The 18,983-nt window shown below is 38.9% G+C and overlaps 2 protein-coding genes across 7 annotated transcripts; one reads left to right on the top strand and one right to left on the bottom strand.

Annotated features, from left to right (window-relative positions):
- Nucleotides 1–1,720: 1,720 nt before the first annotated feature.
- On the bottom strand, nucleotides 1,721–6,681 carry stpg1 (sperm-tail PG-rich repeat containing 1). Of its 5 annotated transcripts, none has more exons than XM_040122606.1 (9): nucleotides 6,584–6,681; nucleotides 5,970–6,048; nucleotides 5,776–5,894; nucleotides 5,589–5,690; nucleotides 4,420–4,599; nucleotides 4,207–4,315; nucleotides 3,950–4,118; nucleotides 3,661–3,851; nucleotides 1,721–2,041 (listed from the first exon to the last, which is right to left on the bottom strand). In XM_040122606.1, exons 2-9 carry the CDS (start codon nucleotides 5,998–6,000, stop codon nucleotides 1,968–1,970), a joined length of 975 nt encoding a protein of 324 aa, XP_039978540.1. In that variant the 5' UTR covers nucleotides 6,001–6,048; nucleotides 6,584–6,681; the 3' UTR covers nucleotides 1,721–1,967. The 5 variants fall into 5 exon arrangements, with proteins under 5 accessions (XP_039978540.1, XP_039978543.1, XP_039978541.1 ...); XM_040122609.1 differs by having other exon boundaries at nucleotides 3,661–3,848; XM_040122607.1 differs by having other exon boundaries at nucleotides 5,970–6,018; nucleotides 6,584–6,679.
- Nucleotides 6,682–6,688: 7 nt separating this feature from the next.
- Nucleotides 6,689–12,779, top strand: meaf6 (MYST/Esa1-associated factor 6). 2 transcript variants are annotated; one of them, XM_040122611.1, is made up of 8 exons: nucleotides 6,689–6,806; nucleotides 8,573–8,688; nucleotides 9,081–9,168; nucleotides 9,268–9,313; nucleotides 9,428–9,620; nucleotides 11,282–11,311; nucleotides 11,845–11,878; nucleotides 12,347–12,779. In XM_040122611.1, the coding sequence occupies exons 1-8, from the start codon at nucleotides 6,717–6,719 to the stop codon at nucleotides 12,359–12,361; spliced, it is 612 nt and encodes a 203-aa protein (XP_039978545.1). In that variant the 5' UTR covers nucleotides 6,689–6,716; the 3' UTR covers nucleotides 12,362–12,779. The 2 variants fall into 2 exon arrangements, with proteins under 2 accessions (XP_039978545.1, XP_039978547.1); XM_040122613.1 differs by lacking the exon at nucleotides 11,282–11,311.
- The last annotated feature ends 6,204 nt before the right edge of the window (nucleotides 12,780–18,983 follow it).

The raw sequence follows: 18,983 nt of genomic DNA, 5'->3' as shown, positions 1-18,983 counted from the left end.
CAGTATGTATCCCTGAAATGAATTCCCATGTTAGCAACTGCAAATGCCACGTCAGTGTTTGTATCAGCTGTCCAGAGTAAAGATTTCTCTTAAAGAAAAAGTTCAACATGTTGGGAAATGCGCTTATTCGCTTTCTGGCTGAGAGTTAGACGAGAAGATTGATTTAACTCTCATATGTGTATGGTAAATATGAAGCTAGAGCTAGCAGGCTGTTAGCATAGCTTAGCACAGAGAATGGTAACAGGGAGAAACAGCTAGCGTGGCTCTGTCCAAAGGTGAAAAATATACTTACCAGCAATTCTAAAACTCACTAATAAACACATTACATCTTGTTTGATTAATCCATACAAAAAATAAAGTGAAAAAATGGGAATTTGCCATCTTTTTACACTTTGATTTTTGTACAGATTAAAACAAACAAGATATAAACTTTTAAGGCAATGAAACCTATCAATTAGATCAAATTAAAGACAACGCTAGATTACATGCTTAATTGTTTCTTGTGTACGAAGGCAATCGAAATCCCACTTTGGGAATGTAAAAGTACACAGCTAACAATGAAAACTACTATACAGAGAGGTACTATAATTATTTCTGATTACATGGTCACCATAAATAGTATCTAAACAGGCTTTGATTTCATGAAAGTCTTAAGGATTGCGACGTTAAGCATGCAATTACTGATTTTTGGTCTACTTGGGGGCAGTGGAACCAAGTTGTGAACACAACATTCACGTATCATCACCTTTTTATTTGATGTGGTGAACTTGTTGACAAACAGTTGCTTATTTACACAACCAGCGGTTATGGATCAACATTATCATTCATTTGGAGTCGTGTTTATGGCCACCTGCCAAATGTACAGTAAGTCCAATACTTCCTCTCTTTTTAGTTCTGTTTCTGGTCTCTACCGACTCCTGAGGCAAATATCTGTCTTTTTAGCTGCTAAATGTTCCAGTATGTTCACCAGCTAATCGCTAGCTGTAGTGCACAGTGCGTCTGTAGAGCTTTTTTTTTTCTGAAAACAGCTGCCTGCTCCCGCTGAAAATGATGCCATGAGAGCAGGGAGAGTGAACCGAATAGTAAATTTGCGAGCTGAACGGATAAACAATGAGCTGAAACTCAATAATGAAACTGGTAATGCTGAGCGGAGCTGCAGATTCAGGTTTATCGTTCCCATCACTACGAGAGAGCCCTTTCACGCGGTAACATTGATTTTACATTGTCATTTTTCAAAATTTTATTATGAAACTATGTGTTTATATTAATCAAATCAATATTCTCATTTAACTCTATAATGCAACAAAGCGTATTTCCCAAAATGTTGACCTATTGCTTCAAAGCAACATAAAAGTGGGGTGAAGCAAGTGCTATAGCCACTGTTCCAACAATATAACGTCTGATAAAGGGCGTGACCGATGTGTCCATTTGTCTTTTGAGTTAAACACCAGCCCTGCCTCATGCCCAGTCAGTCACATTGCTCACATAGAGAGTCACACTCCACCCCTCTGCCTGCCCTCCAGCAGTTGGCACGGTGGTGTCATCTCAAGCTGTCAGCTGTTACTGTGGCGTACCACTGACTGGACCAGCAGCTGTTGGGGACTGCAGCCACACTTACTGCTGTATCATCTCCAGATTAGACCATCGGGAAACTAGGGTGAAGATAAAACATATGGCTTTTCAACATATGGCATTCCCTTATATCACCACTTTGGATAAATACTGAACATGATTCATCCTTTAAAATGTTTCAGTCTTACATCTCGATGGCCTACTCAAGACACAGAATCAGAGACTAAATGGTTGCAAACATTTAATTTGGTCTGAAAAATGTCAGAGATACATGAACCCATGTACATTTAAACACAAAGACACATACCTTGCATACAAGCATTTTGATAAAAGACAATCAGTTTATGTATGTGAAGAATTTACAGTTTTTGCAGTCGCACTTTCCCTTGAAAGCTTCATACAGGAATCCAGACTCTGGAATCATTGTAAAAGAAGGACTGCTTTGACAAAATTTGTGGATCATAGAAACCTGAAAAGAGAAAGAGAAAGCCCGGCTATTGTTACATTACGCAATCAATGATCTACTATGCATCACTCAAATTAGGAATGTATGTTTGTCTAAACTACGGTTAAGGACATTATTCTCCTTCAACTAGAAACCCCTTTAGCAGAGACCAATGGGTAACCTGATCTACTGCCACCAAAATGAATCCTGCACCTATTGCACAGTTTCTAATTCCTGCCTGAAACTTTAAATCAGGTTGAACTTTATAAAATAAGACAGCTACCAGTGATAAGAGACGGAGGTGAATGTTAAATGAGCGAGAGCTTGGTCTCCTGCTAAAATCCCAAAAGTCAGGGGCATTCCCCGTTTAAACGTGTCATGGCTTTGTGCAAAAGGGGGATTTACCTATTCAGCTCCAGGCCAAAAGAAACAAAAAAATGCATTTGTGCTACTTCTGTGAATCTGCCTCTCAGTATCACTCACTGGCTTGAAATGTGGATGTACTGCACATTTTCTATTTCAGGGTAACCACAGCTATTTAAAAATGGAGAAACGTTTTATGTGAATAGTTGTATTCAATATTAATGATTGGTTGTACAAAAGCAGAAGCTAGAAAAATCCAGTTACAAGGTGTGATTATTACAGTTCTACAAAAGGTGCTAAATATGATACCTCATTACAGTGAAATTTGTGAGGTTTGTGGTGTAACCAACAGCAAATATGGGCTTTGAAGAACACCATCATACCTAATGAATAACATAGGTGAAAGCACAATAATAAAACCTTACTCAAGGTAACTTAACTCAGCTTCACTCAAGTCTCTCAGACTTTTCAGGTGTTTATGGTCACAATCTAGAGTTGTAAATTATTTATAAGAGCGTGACATCTTTTTCCAGCCTCTTGTCTGACTTTATAAAATTGTACCCAACCAAACCTAATATATATATGTTTCATGGATAGCCATAACCCATAACAACACACTAACACTAGTTACTACTGAGTACGACAGCTCATTCTGCTCATTAGGAACAGGACTATTGATATGTAGATAAATAGTGAAGTGGGATCGATATGGTTAAAGGAAAAATCCTGGGCAGATTCCAGGGGTTACTTTATGGTGAAATTATGTCATTAAATTTTCATGCGCACCTACTTTTCCCTACACCGCCTCATTTACATAAACTTAAGTCAGCAATTTCCTCCTTTTCCCCACACTCAGTTCCAACAGCTCCAGTTGGGATGAAAATTTGTTGCAAATCAAAATCTAAACCCAAATTATTTAAGTAAAACTGTTCAGATAAGAGAAGAAGAAGCTGTCACAGCTACGAGCAAACTAGTGTGTGACTGCCCCGTCGCAGAAGTCAGTAACAGAGTCTATTCTGCAAGTGTGTATGAAATGACGAGTCTAGAAGGAAGCCTGTTTTCTTTGATTTTGGATGGATACCACAAGACGGTGTTTATTGTCCATTGTGTGTTATGGAACCAAAAGGTTTTCTGTATCCCAACATCACATCACCTGTATTTGTGTAGATATTCAAAGCAATAACAAAAATATCCTGTAAAAGGCATGTTTTTTTTGTTTGATTTTCAACAAAAAGCATTTATGTTTTGTGTGGTGGATATATTTTTTTTTTAGTCATTACCTGGACCTGGCTTCATATTGGCACCTGAGTATTTGGGTAATCTTTCAGTTCTGGATGCAAATGCGGCAGTGGGCATGGGATGCTTGGATGCGCCATCATAATTCCTTATATCATACTGCCCGGGGCCTGGCAAGGGTGGATCCTTAGGAACAATCAGAGGGGGCGCTGATATTGCCAAATAATAACCCCTCCTTGAACACAGTTAACAGAATTTAAATTTTTAGACTATCAAAAAGAAATAACTGGGTAACACATACCCAAAGCCACAAAAATTTGCAGGTTTACTCACGGTAGGATGGTCTTCTTCACCGGTGTGGGGGCCTGATGGGGACTATAAGCTCCTGGGCCGGGCACATGGTTGTTCACTGGAGCAGGGATTCTCAGAGATTTTGATTTGAAGGGGGACAAGACTGCCTTGGAGCTGTGCTGGATTAAGTGGCCGTTCACCTCATAGTGACCTGAAGCAAATTTATCATGTAATATTAAAACTTATGTAAAAAAGGGCAAAAAAAATGTGATTATTTGTGGACAGTGCGCGGTAATTACATGGTGATGGCACGTATTTGTTTGGGTAAAATGAGTCACGTCCAGTCTTTGAGCGGAAAGCCGATGTACCAATCACTGAGGAGATTCTCTCTCTACTACCTCTACTGCACTGTACAGAGAGAAGAAAGAGAAGGCTGCACATTCACTACAGGATACACCACACAGTCACTGAAGATAGTCTTTAAAAGCAACTTGCATAATTCACACACATACATCATATTGATTTGGCGCTGGAGTTTTATGCTTCGGACCATCAAGCTGCACAGCCACGGGCAACCTGAACACCCTGGAGACTCCGGTGTTGAAGTCATACTTGTTTATGAGGGAGCTCTGTATGTTGTATACATTTGGTCCTGGGATGGCTCTCTGTGGGTTGCTGTAACCCCTGGGAGCCTTGTGGAGAAGATATGATAAGGTATTATAAAGCCCTTTTAATGTACCAGGGGCTGAAAATTGCAGACTCTAAACTCAGCATCAGGGCTGCAGCTAACATTAAAGACACTGAGGTCACGTCCTCTGTATTTTCTTTGGGAATTTGGGGAGGTTTCAGCAACCTGAGGTAGTTTTATTGGATGAGATTTGTTTCATTATAATTAAAAAAATATATCTCAAGTATCAAACAAAACAAATTAAACTGAGAACAAATTAAAAATAATTTAAAACCAAAAAATTTCACCAATTTGATCAGATTTTAATTTTCACTGATTGATATTTTTTTCATTTTCAGTTTTTGGGCGATTCTGTTAAATATTGTTCGATGAAAATTCTGAAACTTTATTTGCTGATTATAGTATTTTTGGACCATTTAAATTTGACTACTTTTTGGCCAACAAAAAGTACATGAATAAAGAATTCAGCATATCCCCACCAGTATTTTTTTCCTGGAAGTTTGGGAAATTTAGATTTAAATTTACAGAAATGTTTAGAACATATAAGTTAATAAATAATGAATAATAGTGAATAACAGAAAAAAAAAACCCAATAATAGGCCGTTTTCATGGAAGACATTTTTGACATGTCACAGTAGGAAAGGCACAGGTTTAAATAATAAAATTAATGCTGGTTTAATTTCTTGTAGCTGATTCGGTTTCAAGGACCTGCTACTGTGCATGCTGTCTAACCGTGACACTGTCACGTCTTAGTGGAACAGCTGAATATAACAAAGCCATTGTTCATGATGTTAGTAACACCTGGGATTTTTCTACTATGGCAAGGCAAAATGCCTGCTGTGAAAAACACGTATTGAGACAGTTTTGACAATAATTTATGCCAGGCGGTGAATTTGAGGTACTTCGACTGGATTTCAGTATGTCTATGACCTTGGGCCTGCTCGGCCTGGCCTGCCCCTTAAATCAGTGCAGCCGAGTGGGCGACCTCCTGACCTTGGACGCAACAAAGCCTGTGGTGCCTCTCGTTGAGAAGGAGGGATTTTTAACTTCAGCGCTGGAAATACAACCATAGCTAGCTGGTCCTGGATTTTCATTCTGAAACAAATAACCATCATTACGCCTATGTTTAGCCCATCAACTGAATATTAACAGCTGATGTAAGATGAGTTAAATGCCCTACCAGACAGACTTGTAAAGGGAATCTCTTAGCTCGGGACGAAAACCCCTTCTTTTCTTGATTTGTTATCACCACTCTTTGGTATTTCGTTGGTATGGAAGGTGAGGCCGGAATCGTATCTGCTATAAGATCAAAAGAACCATTACGTTACATTAAATCTTTAACTTAAAACGAAATTAAGTTTTATTTAGACTCACTTTTATCGAATCTTCGGTACATGTTGCACATTGTTCATCTGGATACCGCCTAGAAAAGTTACTGATGCAGTGAGTAAATCTGAAGCCATTTAAAAAAAAAAAAAAAAGAAAAGCTCACTGGTCGTGTTGCCATGGCGACGTAAAAAAACAGCGTGTGAGAGTCGATGCCGTGTTGCCAGATTGGACATTAACGTAGGACACTTTAAAACCAAAACGTCAAAAATAAGACCCGTAACTGAATAAAATCGGAACACACAGACACGACTCACACACTTTTAGAATCAGCGTGACTTACGCTTTCCGATGATATCATTATAGCTCATATCTATCGCGCATTAACGTTCAGAAATCATAGAAAAACACGTTCATTAAGAACTTGCCTGTGAATCAACAGGTTTTTAAGTTTGCTTACGTATCGGAGGAACCAAGTGATAGTTGTCAGGACATCCAGTGGTAACTAGCAAACAGGAACTGCTAATAGCTCATTCGGCGTACTTCATTTTACAAAATGTGTACCAATATAGGCTAAAATAAAAAAGAAGTGGGGGGTCAAATTGTAGCCCACAGCAATTTACAATCCATCCAGGGATTGGGCTACTTTTTGTCAGTCTAACCTGGCAACACAGCTTCGTCCTGTCGTCGTGTAGCGGTCCTTCAGCGGCATCTGTCGGTAAAACAGGCGGTCCACCAGGCGCTTTACACAAACCGACCCGCCACTGTTTTTGTTTCTAGACACCTCGATCCATCATGGCGATGCATGCGAAGGCAACCCCGCCGCAGATCCCGGACACCCGCCGGGAGCTCGCAGAGCTGGTGAAGAGGAAACAAGAACTTGCTGTAAGTTAATGTTAACGCGGTTTTGTCGCAGATGAAAGTGGCATTAAGTGTTTTATCACGTATAATTACAGCTAACTGTAACTTTAATGTTTGCCTCGTATTTAGCACGCTGCTAGCCAAGGCCTTGCTAAGTGCTAAGCTAACGATGCCAACATTAGCGAATCTGTCGGTCTGCTTCTCCACAGTTCCATCTGGTGCGGCTGGCTTTTCGAAAATATTATAATTTGTAAACATTAGCTCTTTGTTGCACTCAAAATGCAGCTGCTGCAGCGTTGTTGGCCGTATTGTAGCGGCTGGTTAGCAAACAGAGCTACATGTTAACCATCGCCCGGTTTGGCAGAGTTCTCGCGTTGTCTTCGTCCTACCGGTGTATCTCGCACCGATCGGCCACAACGCCAAAACCACTCACCGGTTTTACTGTTTTGGCTGAATTGTGTATATATTAATATTCGGTTTACATCCATGGTTAATTCGGAAAGCATCACCAGAACAACGCACGATCAAAGAGAAACTACTCACCGGCTTTCAGTAAACGTATATCAGTTAGACTTTACTTTCTTTCTGATCAGGCATCTCACCTCTATCCTGCTTGCAGCGAAGACAACATATTCGCCTCTACATCCGTGACATCAAATCGCGTCTGACAAACATGCCTACACATCTGTCTGGCTATCTGTGCACTTTACTTACTTTTCGCTAGAGTGTGGCATATAAGACTGCGAGTCAATATTTTACTCTTTGATATACTGCAAGTGCAGTAATTGAATTTCCGTAACTTTTTATATAATACCCAAGTAAACTCTTATAGTGTAAATGACAGAGCGAACACTATTTTCAGAGCTTTGCTGTAGCTTCAGTGCACGTTCTGCAGGTTCAGACCTGATGTTTAGTGGGCAATATCTGTTCAGCTCTGTCCATAAAACTAAAAACTATGTTCGCAGTAGATGGCAATTCTGTCTCTGATCTAGAGTCTCTGTGTGTGTGTGTGTGTGTGTGTGTGTGTGTGTCTGTCTGTCTGTCTGTCTGTTTCCCCCAAACACTCTTCATCTGGTTGAGGTGTGACAGCATTTCATACACGAGCATTTTTGACCCAACTTGCCGCATTAAAAACCTGTTACAGCCCAAGTAACCCACTGGATGCTTTTCAGAGTGTGGCAGTTATTAGATAATAATTTGCATCATGTCTTGTCCAATATAGAAAAGATGTTTAGATATACCGAGTGTGCGGCAACAGAAAGGCAGGGCAAGGCAAGTCAGTTTATTTGTATATAACATTTCATATACAGTGGCTTTTCAAAGTACTTAACATATTGCATTAAAGCCTCAGTTTTTGCCTCTCGTGCATTAGCATACATCTGGGTCAGAAAGTTAACCACGAGTTTCTCCAAAAGTTCATTATCGGGCAATGTTTGAAAACCCAGAAGTTTGTTAAAAAAACACTTGTTCTGAAGGTAGAGTCGCAAAAGTTGGAAAAAGGGTTAAAGATCTTTTTTTATCATGCGGTGTGGACATATGTTTTCATTCAGATGGTAAGAAGAGTATTTGAGGCTTCTGAAAATACCGTCCAGAGCAGCGGTAAGTATTTTTAAATGACCTTCTGGGTTTTACAAACATCACCAGATAATTAATTTTTAGAGAAACTAACGGTTATCTCCGTGACCCCAGTGTATGCTGAAACACGAGAGGCACAATTACACGATACAACAAATAAGACCATAACCGGCAACACTTAAATCAAGTTCAGTTTGGTTTCTTCAATATCCTAGGAGACGCTGGTGAACTTGGAAAGACAAATATATGCATTTGAAGGCAGCTACCTAGAAGACACCCAGATGTATGGCAACATCATCAGAGGATGGGACCGATACCTCACCAACCAAAAGTAAGCATCAGATATAAAACTCCCGGGCTTTCTACATGTCTGTTTAAATGTGTAGAGAAGGAAAAAAATAAATAAAGGGAAATGTTGAACACTCAGAAGTTATGGGAGATTGGTGGATTTTGAAGAGATCAACAGGGCCATGTGATTGGCTCAGTGTGTTCAAGTACAGGATGATTATCTTTGTAATGGGAACCAGACAGTTCTTTATACTTGTTTGTTGTTTTGTTACAAGCTAAAACACAACTGAAACATGACAAGAAGACATTTAGATATTGAAGGAGAATGCCTCAGAATTTTGGGAAATATAAGATTTTAAATCAGGCATGGAATGGCAACTTTGAGACATTTTCTGACCAAAAAATAATTTACATCTTGTTTTGTAATTCCTACAGGAACTCCAATAGTAAGACCGATAGAAGGAATAGGAAATTCAAAGAAGCAGAGCGTTTATTCAGCAAGTCATCTGTCACATCAGTTGCAGTAAGTCGCTCTGACTGTACTATTTCAGATACAATATTTTAGTTGATCATTTGCTGCATTAAAAAAACCCCTGAAAATCCTATTGTATTCTCTTGATAGGCGGTATGTGCGCTTGGTGGGATACCGGACCACATGAACGAAAAGCGTGAGTTGTTTTTGAAACTTTCTCAAGCCAGGCAGCAGCGATGGAAAAGTTTCTCCTCCACTGTGTTTGTTAATTTCTGACGCTGAGCTTGTGCTGCCGTTTGGGTCACGTCAGGTGAGGCAGGCAGCGGCACGGAGAGCGACACCTCTCCAGATCTCCAGAACCAAGAAAATGAGCCCAGCCAGGATGACACAGAAGACGTGGACTCGACGCTGCAGGACCTAAAGCCTCAGAAGGCTGCCTCCTCTTCCTCCTCAGGCAGCCATCACGCAAGCCACAAAAAGAGGAAGAACAAAAACAGACACAGGTAAAAAATCAAGATACAAGACTTGTGTTTCAGCGGGGTGTTAAATCTCTGCTTCTTTTTCTATCTGATTGTGCTGTTAATTGATATCCAGTGTCAGGGTTTCTTGATTCAGGAGATGAGTCTTTCTCTTCTCTGACCTTATTTTACTACCATGGTTTAGTCATTTTAACCGTTAGTGATAGGAAATCCTGCTTTCTGATTCAGATTTACACACTCTTTGTGTCACAAAGTCAGCTGTTCAACTGTGGAAACTGACTCATACAGACTTGTATAGAGGCTTTTTTTTGTGTTTGTTTCAGTCGAGCATTGAATTAAGATAAATGGATCGAAATTTTGAATACAATGATGGGTAGTTAGGCGTAATGATCGGGTGGTTGTAGCTCATCGCTCAGGGTGGGCATTTCGATCCACTCCTCCTGTCCACATTTCAAGGTGTCAAAGCGTTTTATAAATGCACTCTATTTCTACTTAAATAAACTTTTTTCTTTCCTCCTTCTCTCACAGCAATACTGTTCTTGTCTGAAGCCTTTGTCATACTTGGTAAAAACCCTATAAGAAACCCACTTCCAGATGTACGCTGCCGAGAAAAGATTTCTCCCCCTTAAGAAAATCTAGCTATGCGTTGCAGGGTTTCTGTTATCTCCTAACCCGATTACTGAATGCAAATTTCTTGTATACATGACTTTTAAGAAATCAGACAATAACCCGGATACTTAACGCAGCGGTTCCCAATGTTTTTGATTTGTGACCCCTCATCGGAGTTTACAGGTTTAGTATAAACATTGGTGTTGACAAGTTCAATCAATGAGGGATTTTTTTTTGTTTGTTTGTTTTTTTTTTCGTTCTCGGACTGTTTCATTTCAAGGGTCTTTTTTAAAATCCCATAGAGGTCAAAGTGTCAAGTATTTTACAAGGAAAATAAACAAAACATAACATTTTGTAATTTATTTTTTCCCCGGCCCTTTTTTTGTTGAAAATACAAAATGCTGAGACAGGTCATCAAAAAGTTTCCCCAAGATACTAGTAGTCAAAGGCTAAGACAGTCCTCATCCCCTTTATCTTATTAAGGTGAAAAGATTATCTGATGTTGTCAATATGTAAATATAATACGACTCCCACTTGTTTAAACATAAAATATTGTCTTATTTTTGGGGCAATTTGGTATGTTTTTCCTCTCCTAGCCTTTTAATTGTCTTTGGAACATCTTACATTTTGGGGGATCCCAACGCCAGGATTGGGAAACGCTGAACCAAGAGCATGTAAATGCACTGACTGTTTATTAGCAATTCTAGTTTTGTTATTATAAGACTCAGTGCAAATGGATTAGGTGAAAAACGGTTAACAAATGACTGGTTTGTTATGTAAAACTGTTGTTTATACTTCAAAGAAGATCTATTAAGTTTCTTTGCAGTGGTTAATGTCAGTGTGTTACCCACCTGATAAGATTAATCTGTTTTTCCTGACTCAAGCTTCACTGTTTCTAACCAAATATTAACACGGCAGGTGTTCCACCTAACACACTGTGATGAAGTGGTTGTCTCTACACTCTGTAAAGTCTGGACTGCAGTATTATGTAGACATAGGGCTTTAGACTCAGGTTGGTGAACTAACAGCTGCCGCTCTCTTCCTTCCCCTAATGCTGCCCCCCCTCCCCCCTGCAGCCCTTCTGCCATGTTTGATTATGACTTTGAGTAAGTCTGACTTTTACTTCCTGCTCCTGTGGTGTTTACATCCTGCCTGCTGCAAACTCCCATCCTCAACTTTTCCACCGTTTTTTTTTCCTGCTCTGCCTTCTTCTTTTGATGTAGAATTTGAGTTGAAGCATGATAGTTATTCAGTCGTACTGCATGTCCAACACTTCATTCTTTAATTTTGAATGCGTATGAGCATCCAGCACTTTGAACTCATTAGATTTTCTTGCTTGTTTAATGGGGTATTTTCATATTTTTCTGACCCCCAGATCCATTTTAAGTTTGTTTCCCCAAATTCCAGCATCTAAATAAAACATTGCTGGTCTCGTCAGATGATGGGTTGGCTATAGATTTGTGCACAAACAAGAACAACCACATGTTCATTTAGCGTTCTTGTTATGGGCTTGTTTTTAGGCTTCTTCATGGTATAGTAGTCGCACCGCTGTTCACCATAACTCCTGTCAGAAACAGGTCTATGGTCTGTTGATATCTAATGAAGCCTTACTGTTTTGTTTTTTTTTTTTTTGTTGCAGGTTTGACATGAAGGTTAACAAGAAACCGCGAGCTGTAAGTTAAGTTCTTCTGTTGTTTTTTTTTTTTTTTCTTAATTTAAACAAATACTGTGATTAGGGCTGAAACTAATAATTTTTTTTTTTTTTTTTAAATAATCATCACTAAAATGTCAGAAAATACTGAAAATGGGGCATCTTCGGATTAGATCTGAAACGCTTAGTAGAAGGAAAAATAATCAACAACTATTTTGATAACTGAATGATCATCTTAGTCATTTTTTTAAAAGCAAAAATAGAAGAAGAAATGCTGCACATTCTCTGGTTCCAGGTGGCATCTCATAGAGTAAACGATTAATCGATGAATTGAAAAAATGATCATCAGATTCATCGATTATGAAAAAAGTTGTTGCAGCCGTACTTCTGAGGTCTTCATTTTCTATTAACTAATCGTTGCGCCTGTAACTGTGATCACTGCCTGTACTTCAGTCATGTTTCTCATTCTTCCTCCCCTGTTATCCTGCAGGATTATTCAACTTAATAAAGATGACTGGAAAACCTGGACACAAGAGGATATGTGTAGAGAAACACAAGATTTCTGGACTTTGTGAACTTACTTTTTTTTTTTTTTTTTTGGTCATATTTGAGCCTGTACTTTGTGTATTGCTTGAAACATTCCCCCTGTCACCTACCTTTGGTCACGGTTAGGATTTGACCTACCGTTTTAAAGTAGAATTGTTACTGGAGGCCTGCTGAGGCCACCTCCAGTAACGCACCACCTTGTATAGTGTTTAAAAAAAAAAGACTATATTTATTATGTAGCTAATTTTGATGTTTTCATTGTAAGAAAGTTTTGCTTTTTGTTAAGCGTCACATAGTCGTATAACCCCGGAATACCCCGAATTCTTTTATTACATGGTTTGTTTTGCAAAAAAATAATAAAATACCAGTAACGTGAATATGATTTGGTTATTTATTAACATGCTATAAATGTCCTGGGTCTGTGTCTGTTCTGAGGGCAGTGCTTTGTATCACTCATCACAGTAGTTAAGGGGTTAATGTCGGTTGAGAATTGGCTGATAACTCCATGCCTAGCTGTAATAATCAGATACATGTCTGTGAAACTTTGAAATTGAGCTTTTATTGGATGGAGTTCCCACACGTGGTTACATAAAAAGTTATATTATGGAATAGTTTCTTTTTTTTAAGAGTCCACATATTATCAGTGTTTACCTAACTATTATAGAGAATGTCCAGCGCATTCTCTTGTGAAAGTTCTTAGTTTGTTTTTATGAAAATAGTTACTTGAGTAAACAGGCCTCTCAGAGTTTGAGCGTTTGACAGCCCAGTGCCATGCACACAATGTTGTCTGGCTTTTGTCAGTCATAAGCTTGACTATCATAATCTTTATTAACAAACACATGATTTAAATGCTTGGAGAGTTATTCATGCTGTACTATTTGGTTAACTAAGTTTTGCGAAAGTTGAAGCTTTTAACATTCTTTTCATGTTTATTCAGCTTGCAGTATCCCACTTTTTCACTAGGCAGCGCCAGAAGACGTGGTTAGCTGTACTGAGGACGAGAATGACTTACACTGACAAAACTTGTTTGATATTTCTCATTTTCATGTTTATCCACTTGTTCAGTTTGGTCAATTATACTTGCAGACAATATTGCGTAAAATCTTAGAATATCTTTTATTATTGATTATATGTTGACAACATAAACTTTTTAAATTAATGCGTAAAAATGGGAGTACAAGCGAGTGTGCAGGAGTGTGTGACATTGTCAGAGTACAATACAATACAATAGTAAATTGTATTTTATGCGAAAAGATGCAATGCAACATGCTTTGTGTGTGTATAACTACAAAAAGTAGGAAGCAAAAAGTAGGAACATTAAAAACAAAGCAGAGGAATTTTATGAGAACATAAAATAAATTCAAAAAGGAATAAATTAACTAAATAATGCTCCAATTGAGGTATAATACTTCAAAGTTTCGAGATAAAAGATAAGTGTGAACTAAATGCAGCATCACTTTATCTTTTAGTCCTGGGGCAAGGAACAGTGAAAGTCAAAAAGCCAAAAACAACTCTTTAAACTGTGAGGAGGTCACTGATGTAGTCTGGAGCGAGGCCATGAAGTGACGTGAAAATGAGACGCACCTCAAAGTCATTTCTACAGCTTACAGGCAGCCAACAGAGGGGTTTTATATGCACTGTATTTTGTTTTGGTGAGGATTCTGGATGTAATGTTTTGTTTTAACTCAGTACTTACACTTAACACTTAAACTTCTTTCAGCACTTCCATTTTAACTGCCATTTCAGCTTCTTTCACTAATCGTATTTTGGCTGCCGCGTTGAGGTATTTCAGTATTTCACCCATTTAAAATTTTTCAACGACAAAATTTTCAGGGGAAGGGACCCTTTTCTAATTGTAATACTCCCATGATATAATTAAATGAACGAGGATTTTAAAGGCAAGGAGTGAAAGCAATGGATCAGTATTGAATATTTACATAGTTACGATGATTTAATACAATTACTTGCAGTGTGTCTTAGTATTTCCTAAAACCTGAGTCGAAGGCTGTCTGATTGAGCCACAGCTCTTTCTTTCCCTATTTGGAGTTTTAGGTTTAAGGGCATATTTTAAAGCTCCCCTAGTGTAACTCAGCAATTGAAGTACTTAAATGTTGCAGTGACTAGCACATTAGTCACAGCTGGCTTGAAACACCACCACCACATGGGGGGATGGAGACAGGCGTCCTGAGGTAACAGAGCTCCTGACAAACACATATAATGAAGAGACTAACCAGGAAGAGTCCATTCCTTACAATGCATTCCTCTGTTTCATGCTGCTCCACCGCCGCTCCATCCCAGAGTCACATTTCATCTGGTATGATTGACTCAGTGATTGTTTTTTTTTTTTACTGCTAAATTTCTCTAGCAGGCAGTTAGCATTCTTTAGCTGTGCTAGCGCCGTGGCTCTGCGTGACGGTGTTGTACAATCAGTCCACTACTTTGGTCCAGACCGCAATATCTTAACATCTATTGGATGCATTGCAGTGAAACTTTGTACAGACATCCAAGGTCCCCAGAGGGTTAATCCCATTGAATCTGATGATCCTCTGAGTTGTCCTTAGTGCCACCATGAAGTTGACAGTATTTGATTTTTGATAAAGTATCTCAACAAATATTAGCGGGATTGCCGTGAAGTTTGGTACAGATATTCATGGTGCCCAGACGACAATTACTCATTACTTTGGTGATCCCCCCACCTTTCAGCAGGTCAAACTTTTGATTTTTCCAGTGAAATAGCTCAACGAGACGGATTGGGACAAAATTTTGTACAAACGTTCATGGCTCCGAGATTATGTATCCTTAAGATTCTAATGATCCTCCAACTTTTCCTATAGTGCCATTGGGAGGGCGGCATCATTGAGCTTTGGTAAAATATTTCAACAACTATTGGATAGATTTCCATGAAATTTGGACCAGACATCCAGATTATGAATCCCAATGACTTTGGTGATCAGTGACTTTTCATTTTATGCCACCATGGGGTTGACATTTTTAGTTTTGACTAAAATTTCTCGACCCCTAATGGATGGATTGCCATTAAATTTTGTACGCACATTCATGTTCCTCTCAGGATGAATTGTAACAACTTTAATTAACAAACATTAGCATGCTAACCTGCTAAATCAAGACAGTGAACGTATTGCACATTATACCTACTAAACACCAGCATGTTAGCATTGTCGTTATTAGCGTTTTAGCATTCTGATGATAGAATATAACCCAAAGTACTGCTGTACCCAAGTTCACCCTCACAGCGCTGCTAGAATGGTGTTAACCGCTGCTTAGCCATGTTAGCAGTGTTCATCTGGATGGTCTCAGTCGGTTGGTCCACCACTTTGGTCCATACTGCAATATGTAGAATCCTGATAACTTTGATGATCCCCTGAATTTTAATCTAGCGCTACCATAAGGTTGATATTTGTGGTTTTGACTGAAATGTCTCAACAACTACTGTTTGGCTTGCCATGACATTTGGTAACCGCATTCATGTCCCTCTGAAGATCACTTGTAAAAACTTTGAGAATCCTTTAACTTTTCATCTTACATTATACCAGCTATACATCAACATGTTAGCATTGTCATTGTGAGCATTTTAGCATTTAGTCCAAAGCAGCATTGTACCAATACAACCCCTCTGCTCCAACCGGCATCATTTTGAGAGGTGTTTGAATGCTTTTTCCTCCTTACTTCATATGTAGGTTTTGCTGGGGCCTTAACTTTTTTTTACCTGAGGTGGTGATTCATAGCTAATGCAGACATACTGCACATTCTTCTCCTGGCAGTATTACTGCCTCTCCTCCCCCCATGTCTATTTCAGCCATCCAACATAGATATAGATATAGACAATGTAGAGACTGTGGTTTGGACCAGTTTACATGTCAGCCCATGACTCAGTCGCAAGTCACATTCAAAATGCTTGACCTCGCAGACTACGTAATGCGATCTGGCTTGAAAAACACACGAGAATACATTCCACACATTTATCTTTGGGCTGTGTGAGTAATGTTGCATGAATGTACAATTTGTGTTACACTACTTGACGGCAAATCTTTCTTTCATTTCCTGTCACTTCAGGAAATTATCTGGAAAGAACTGAACCACGCAAAGCTTTAATTGAGCTGTTTGGGACAAAACAGGATTCCTGAAGTTAAACTTTAATGACTCAGCTGTATGGTGATTTAATGGGAGATATGATAACATCTGACATTTTTGTACTTTTGACTCCTGACTGGAAATTTATGGCAAATTACAACATTGCAAATTTTAGTCGCGGGTTTGAAAGAATCTGGTTTACTGCCAAGTGCTCTTGAGTTTGACTTATCCTAAAAATTATCAATATGGGGTGGTCGATGTCCAAAAGTGGATCACCACGGCTCTCCTGGGGAGCTCCCAGATCTGAATGAATGATATTGTGTGTGTTGTTAAAAAACCAGCATGTGTGTTGTGTCAAGTGTCAGTCGCACTCTAAACAAAAAAACAAAAAAAACTCCTGCAGCTTTAATTAATGGCTCCTTCAAGAGAAATTGAAATATTGCAAACAACTTAATTTCAACCCTGCTGACCTTTACTGGAAATAGAGCTCATCTAATCAACTGTTATTTGTCACTTGTGGTGTTGTTACAACTACATACAGTAGATGCTTAAAAAGTGACTTTAAATTATTTTTTTAGAACCGTCAACACTGATATGATGATCTACATCACGCGACATTATAATTTGAACTGTACTGTGGTATCTATCTATCTATCTAGCTATCTATCATGTCCGGGTGTATTAGGTCACTATGGGCAGTACTGCAAATCAAGACTGCTTTATGGCAATGATGTTATTATTTATCAGATATTTAATTCACTGGATAAGCCAAGAACGGACATTCAAGTATGGGTATTCTATCCATAAATAATTTATAAAGTGGCAAAAAAATCTCACTACAAGGTTCATTCAGGAGCTTTTGACCATATCATAGTATCTTCCTCAGCAGATTGAGTTTTCCCAGTTGTGTTATAATTGTAGAAGTTCAGTTTTCATTCCTCTGAGTGCTTCAAGGACTTCACGTTCATGTTGGCCGTATTTTTGGAGCAACTGGCCAAACTCCATATGCTGATGAAGATCGTGTGATCTAAATTTATCAGTAGTTTTTCCAGAGACATTACTATATCAAATTTATATCCGTGTCGCAATGACAAGTTACATTGTGATAGAAGATTTAACCCATATCACCCCTACCTTTTTGTATCTAGCCATGCAGTTGGTTTTGAGTTGGTTGGTTGGATTTTTCTGCCCTTGCTCTCATACAAGGGAGGTTAATCGAATTTCATTTGTGATTCTCACAACTTAGAGAAACCCAACATAAACAGCAGAGTGTAGACAACAAAGAAGATAATCTGCAGACCTCACTGTCAACAGTTTTCACTTTTCTCTACCGAAGAAATAGTTCCCATGTAAACTGTTGACAATGAGCTCTGTGTGTTAAACAAAGTAACAGGGACACTGCTGTGAGCATCACAAATAAAATTCACCCCTGTTTTATTGGGATGGAGTCAGAGAGACAAATGGATATCTAAAAACTGGGGAAGTTATTATATACAAAATTATTGGCAAGCTACAAGCCACTAGGCGTAAGTGACAAATCTGTTTTGGTAATTTGAGTGAACTGACCTTCTTAAAGAATGTACAATAGGGCAAAGCCCAAGGAAACAGAGAATGTATGGAGCTAGAAAATACTCAAATTTGAATCCCAGTGGATACTACACACTGTCATATAAGGACCTTAGACATGCGGAAATATGCAGTAAAATACTTCAGAAGCTGCAGGATTGTGTGTGACGCGTAGCCCTCTTCCTTATTCTGTGGTCTCTGTCAGATTAATGTCGTCGAATTACTTTAACAGCCTCCACCAGCAGAGTCCAGCTGAGTTTGAGTCGCCACAGAGGCTGAGTGGGATGACATGACATCTTGAATATTCACTGAGGCGCTTCAACCCCATCCTACCTCCTCGTCCTCTGCGTTCTTCTCCTGAGACCAAACAAGACTGCTCTCCTACATCGCTGCAAACAAGGTCAAGCATATTTCAGGAAGAGTCATGGGAAAAGCTCGGACAAATAACAGCACCACATGGCCGTTTTATTTTTCAACTGGAGTCTATCCTGTGATAAGATTTCAACTGCGTGGAAGGAACAGGCTTGTTGCAGCGAGTCAACACTAACTCTGGGTAATAAATGATGATCAAAAGCAAGAAGTAACAGGGAATGTACATCACTGCTTGACAGCTAGATATCTCAGTTTATGAGGGAATACCGCAGGCCTGAGGTGAGAAGAGTGGTCATATTTTTACATTAGCACCTCTCGGGGCTGACTACACTTTTAAGATCCATTATATTCTGGCTTTTTCATCTTCTGTCATTTTTAACATGATATTCTTCAATTTGATTAAATATACTAAAAGTCCATTTACCAGCTTTTTCTGGAGTTGTGGAAGGGGACTTAACTCGACTTACAGGCTCGATATTTTCAATATTAAAACTGCATTTCTTCATTTCTGTCCAATTAAAATATGAAACACGTTCTGGACACTTCAAAGC

Source organism: Xiphias gladius, chromosome 24 (genome assembly GCF_016859285.1).
Source record: "Xiphias gladius isolate SHS-SW01 ecotype Sanya breed wild chromosome 24, ASM1685928v1, whole genome shotgun sequence".
Taxonomy (NCBI): Eukaryota; Metazoa; Chordata; class Actinopteri; order Istiophoriformes; family Xiphiidae; genus Xiphias; species Xiphias gladius.
The sequence above is the reverse complement of the archived record's forward strand: the minus strand, read 5'-3'. Positions and strand labels throughout refer to the sequence as shown.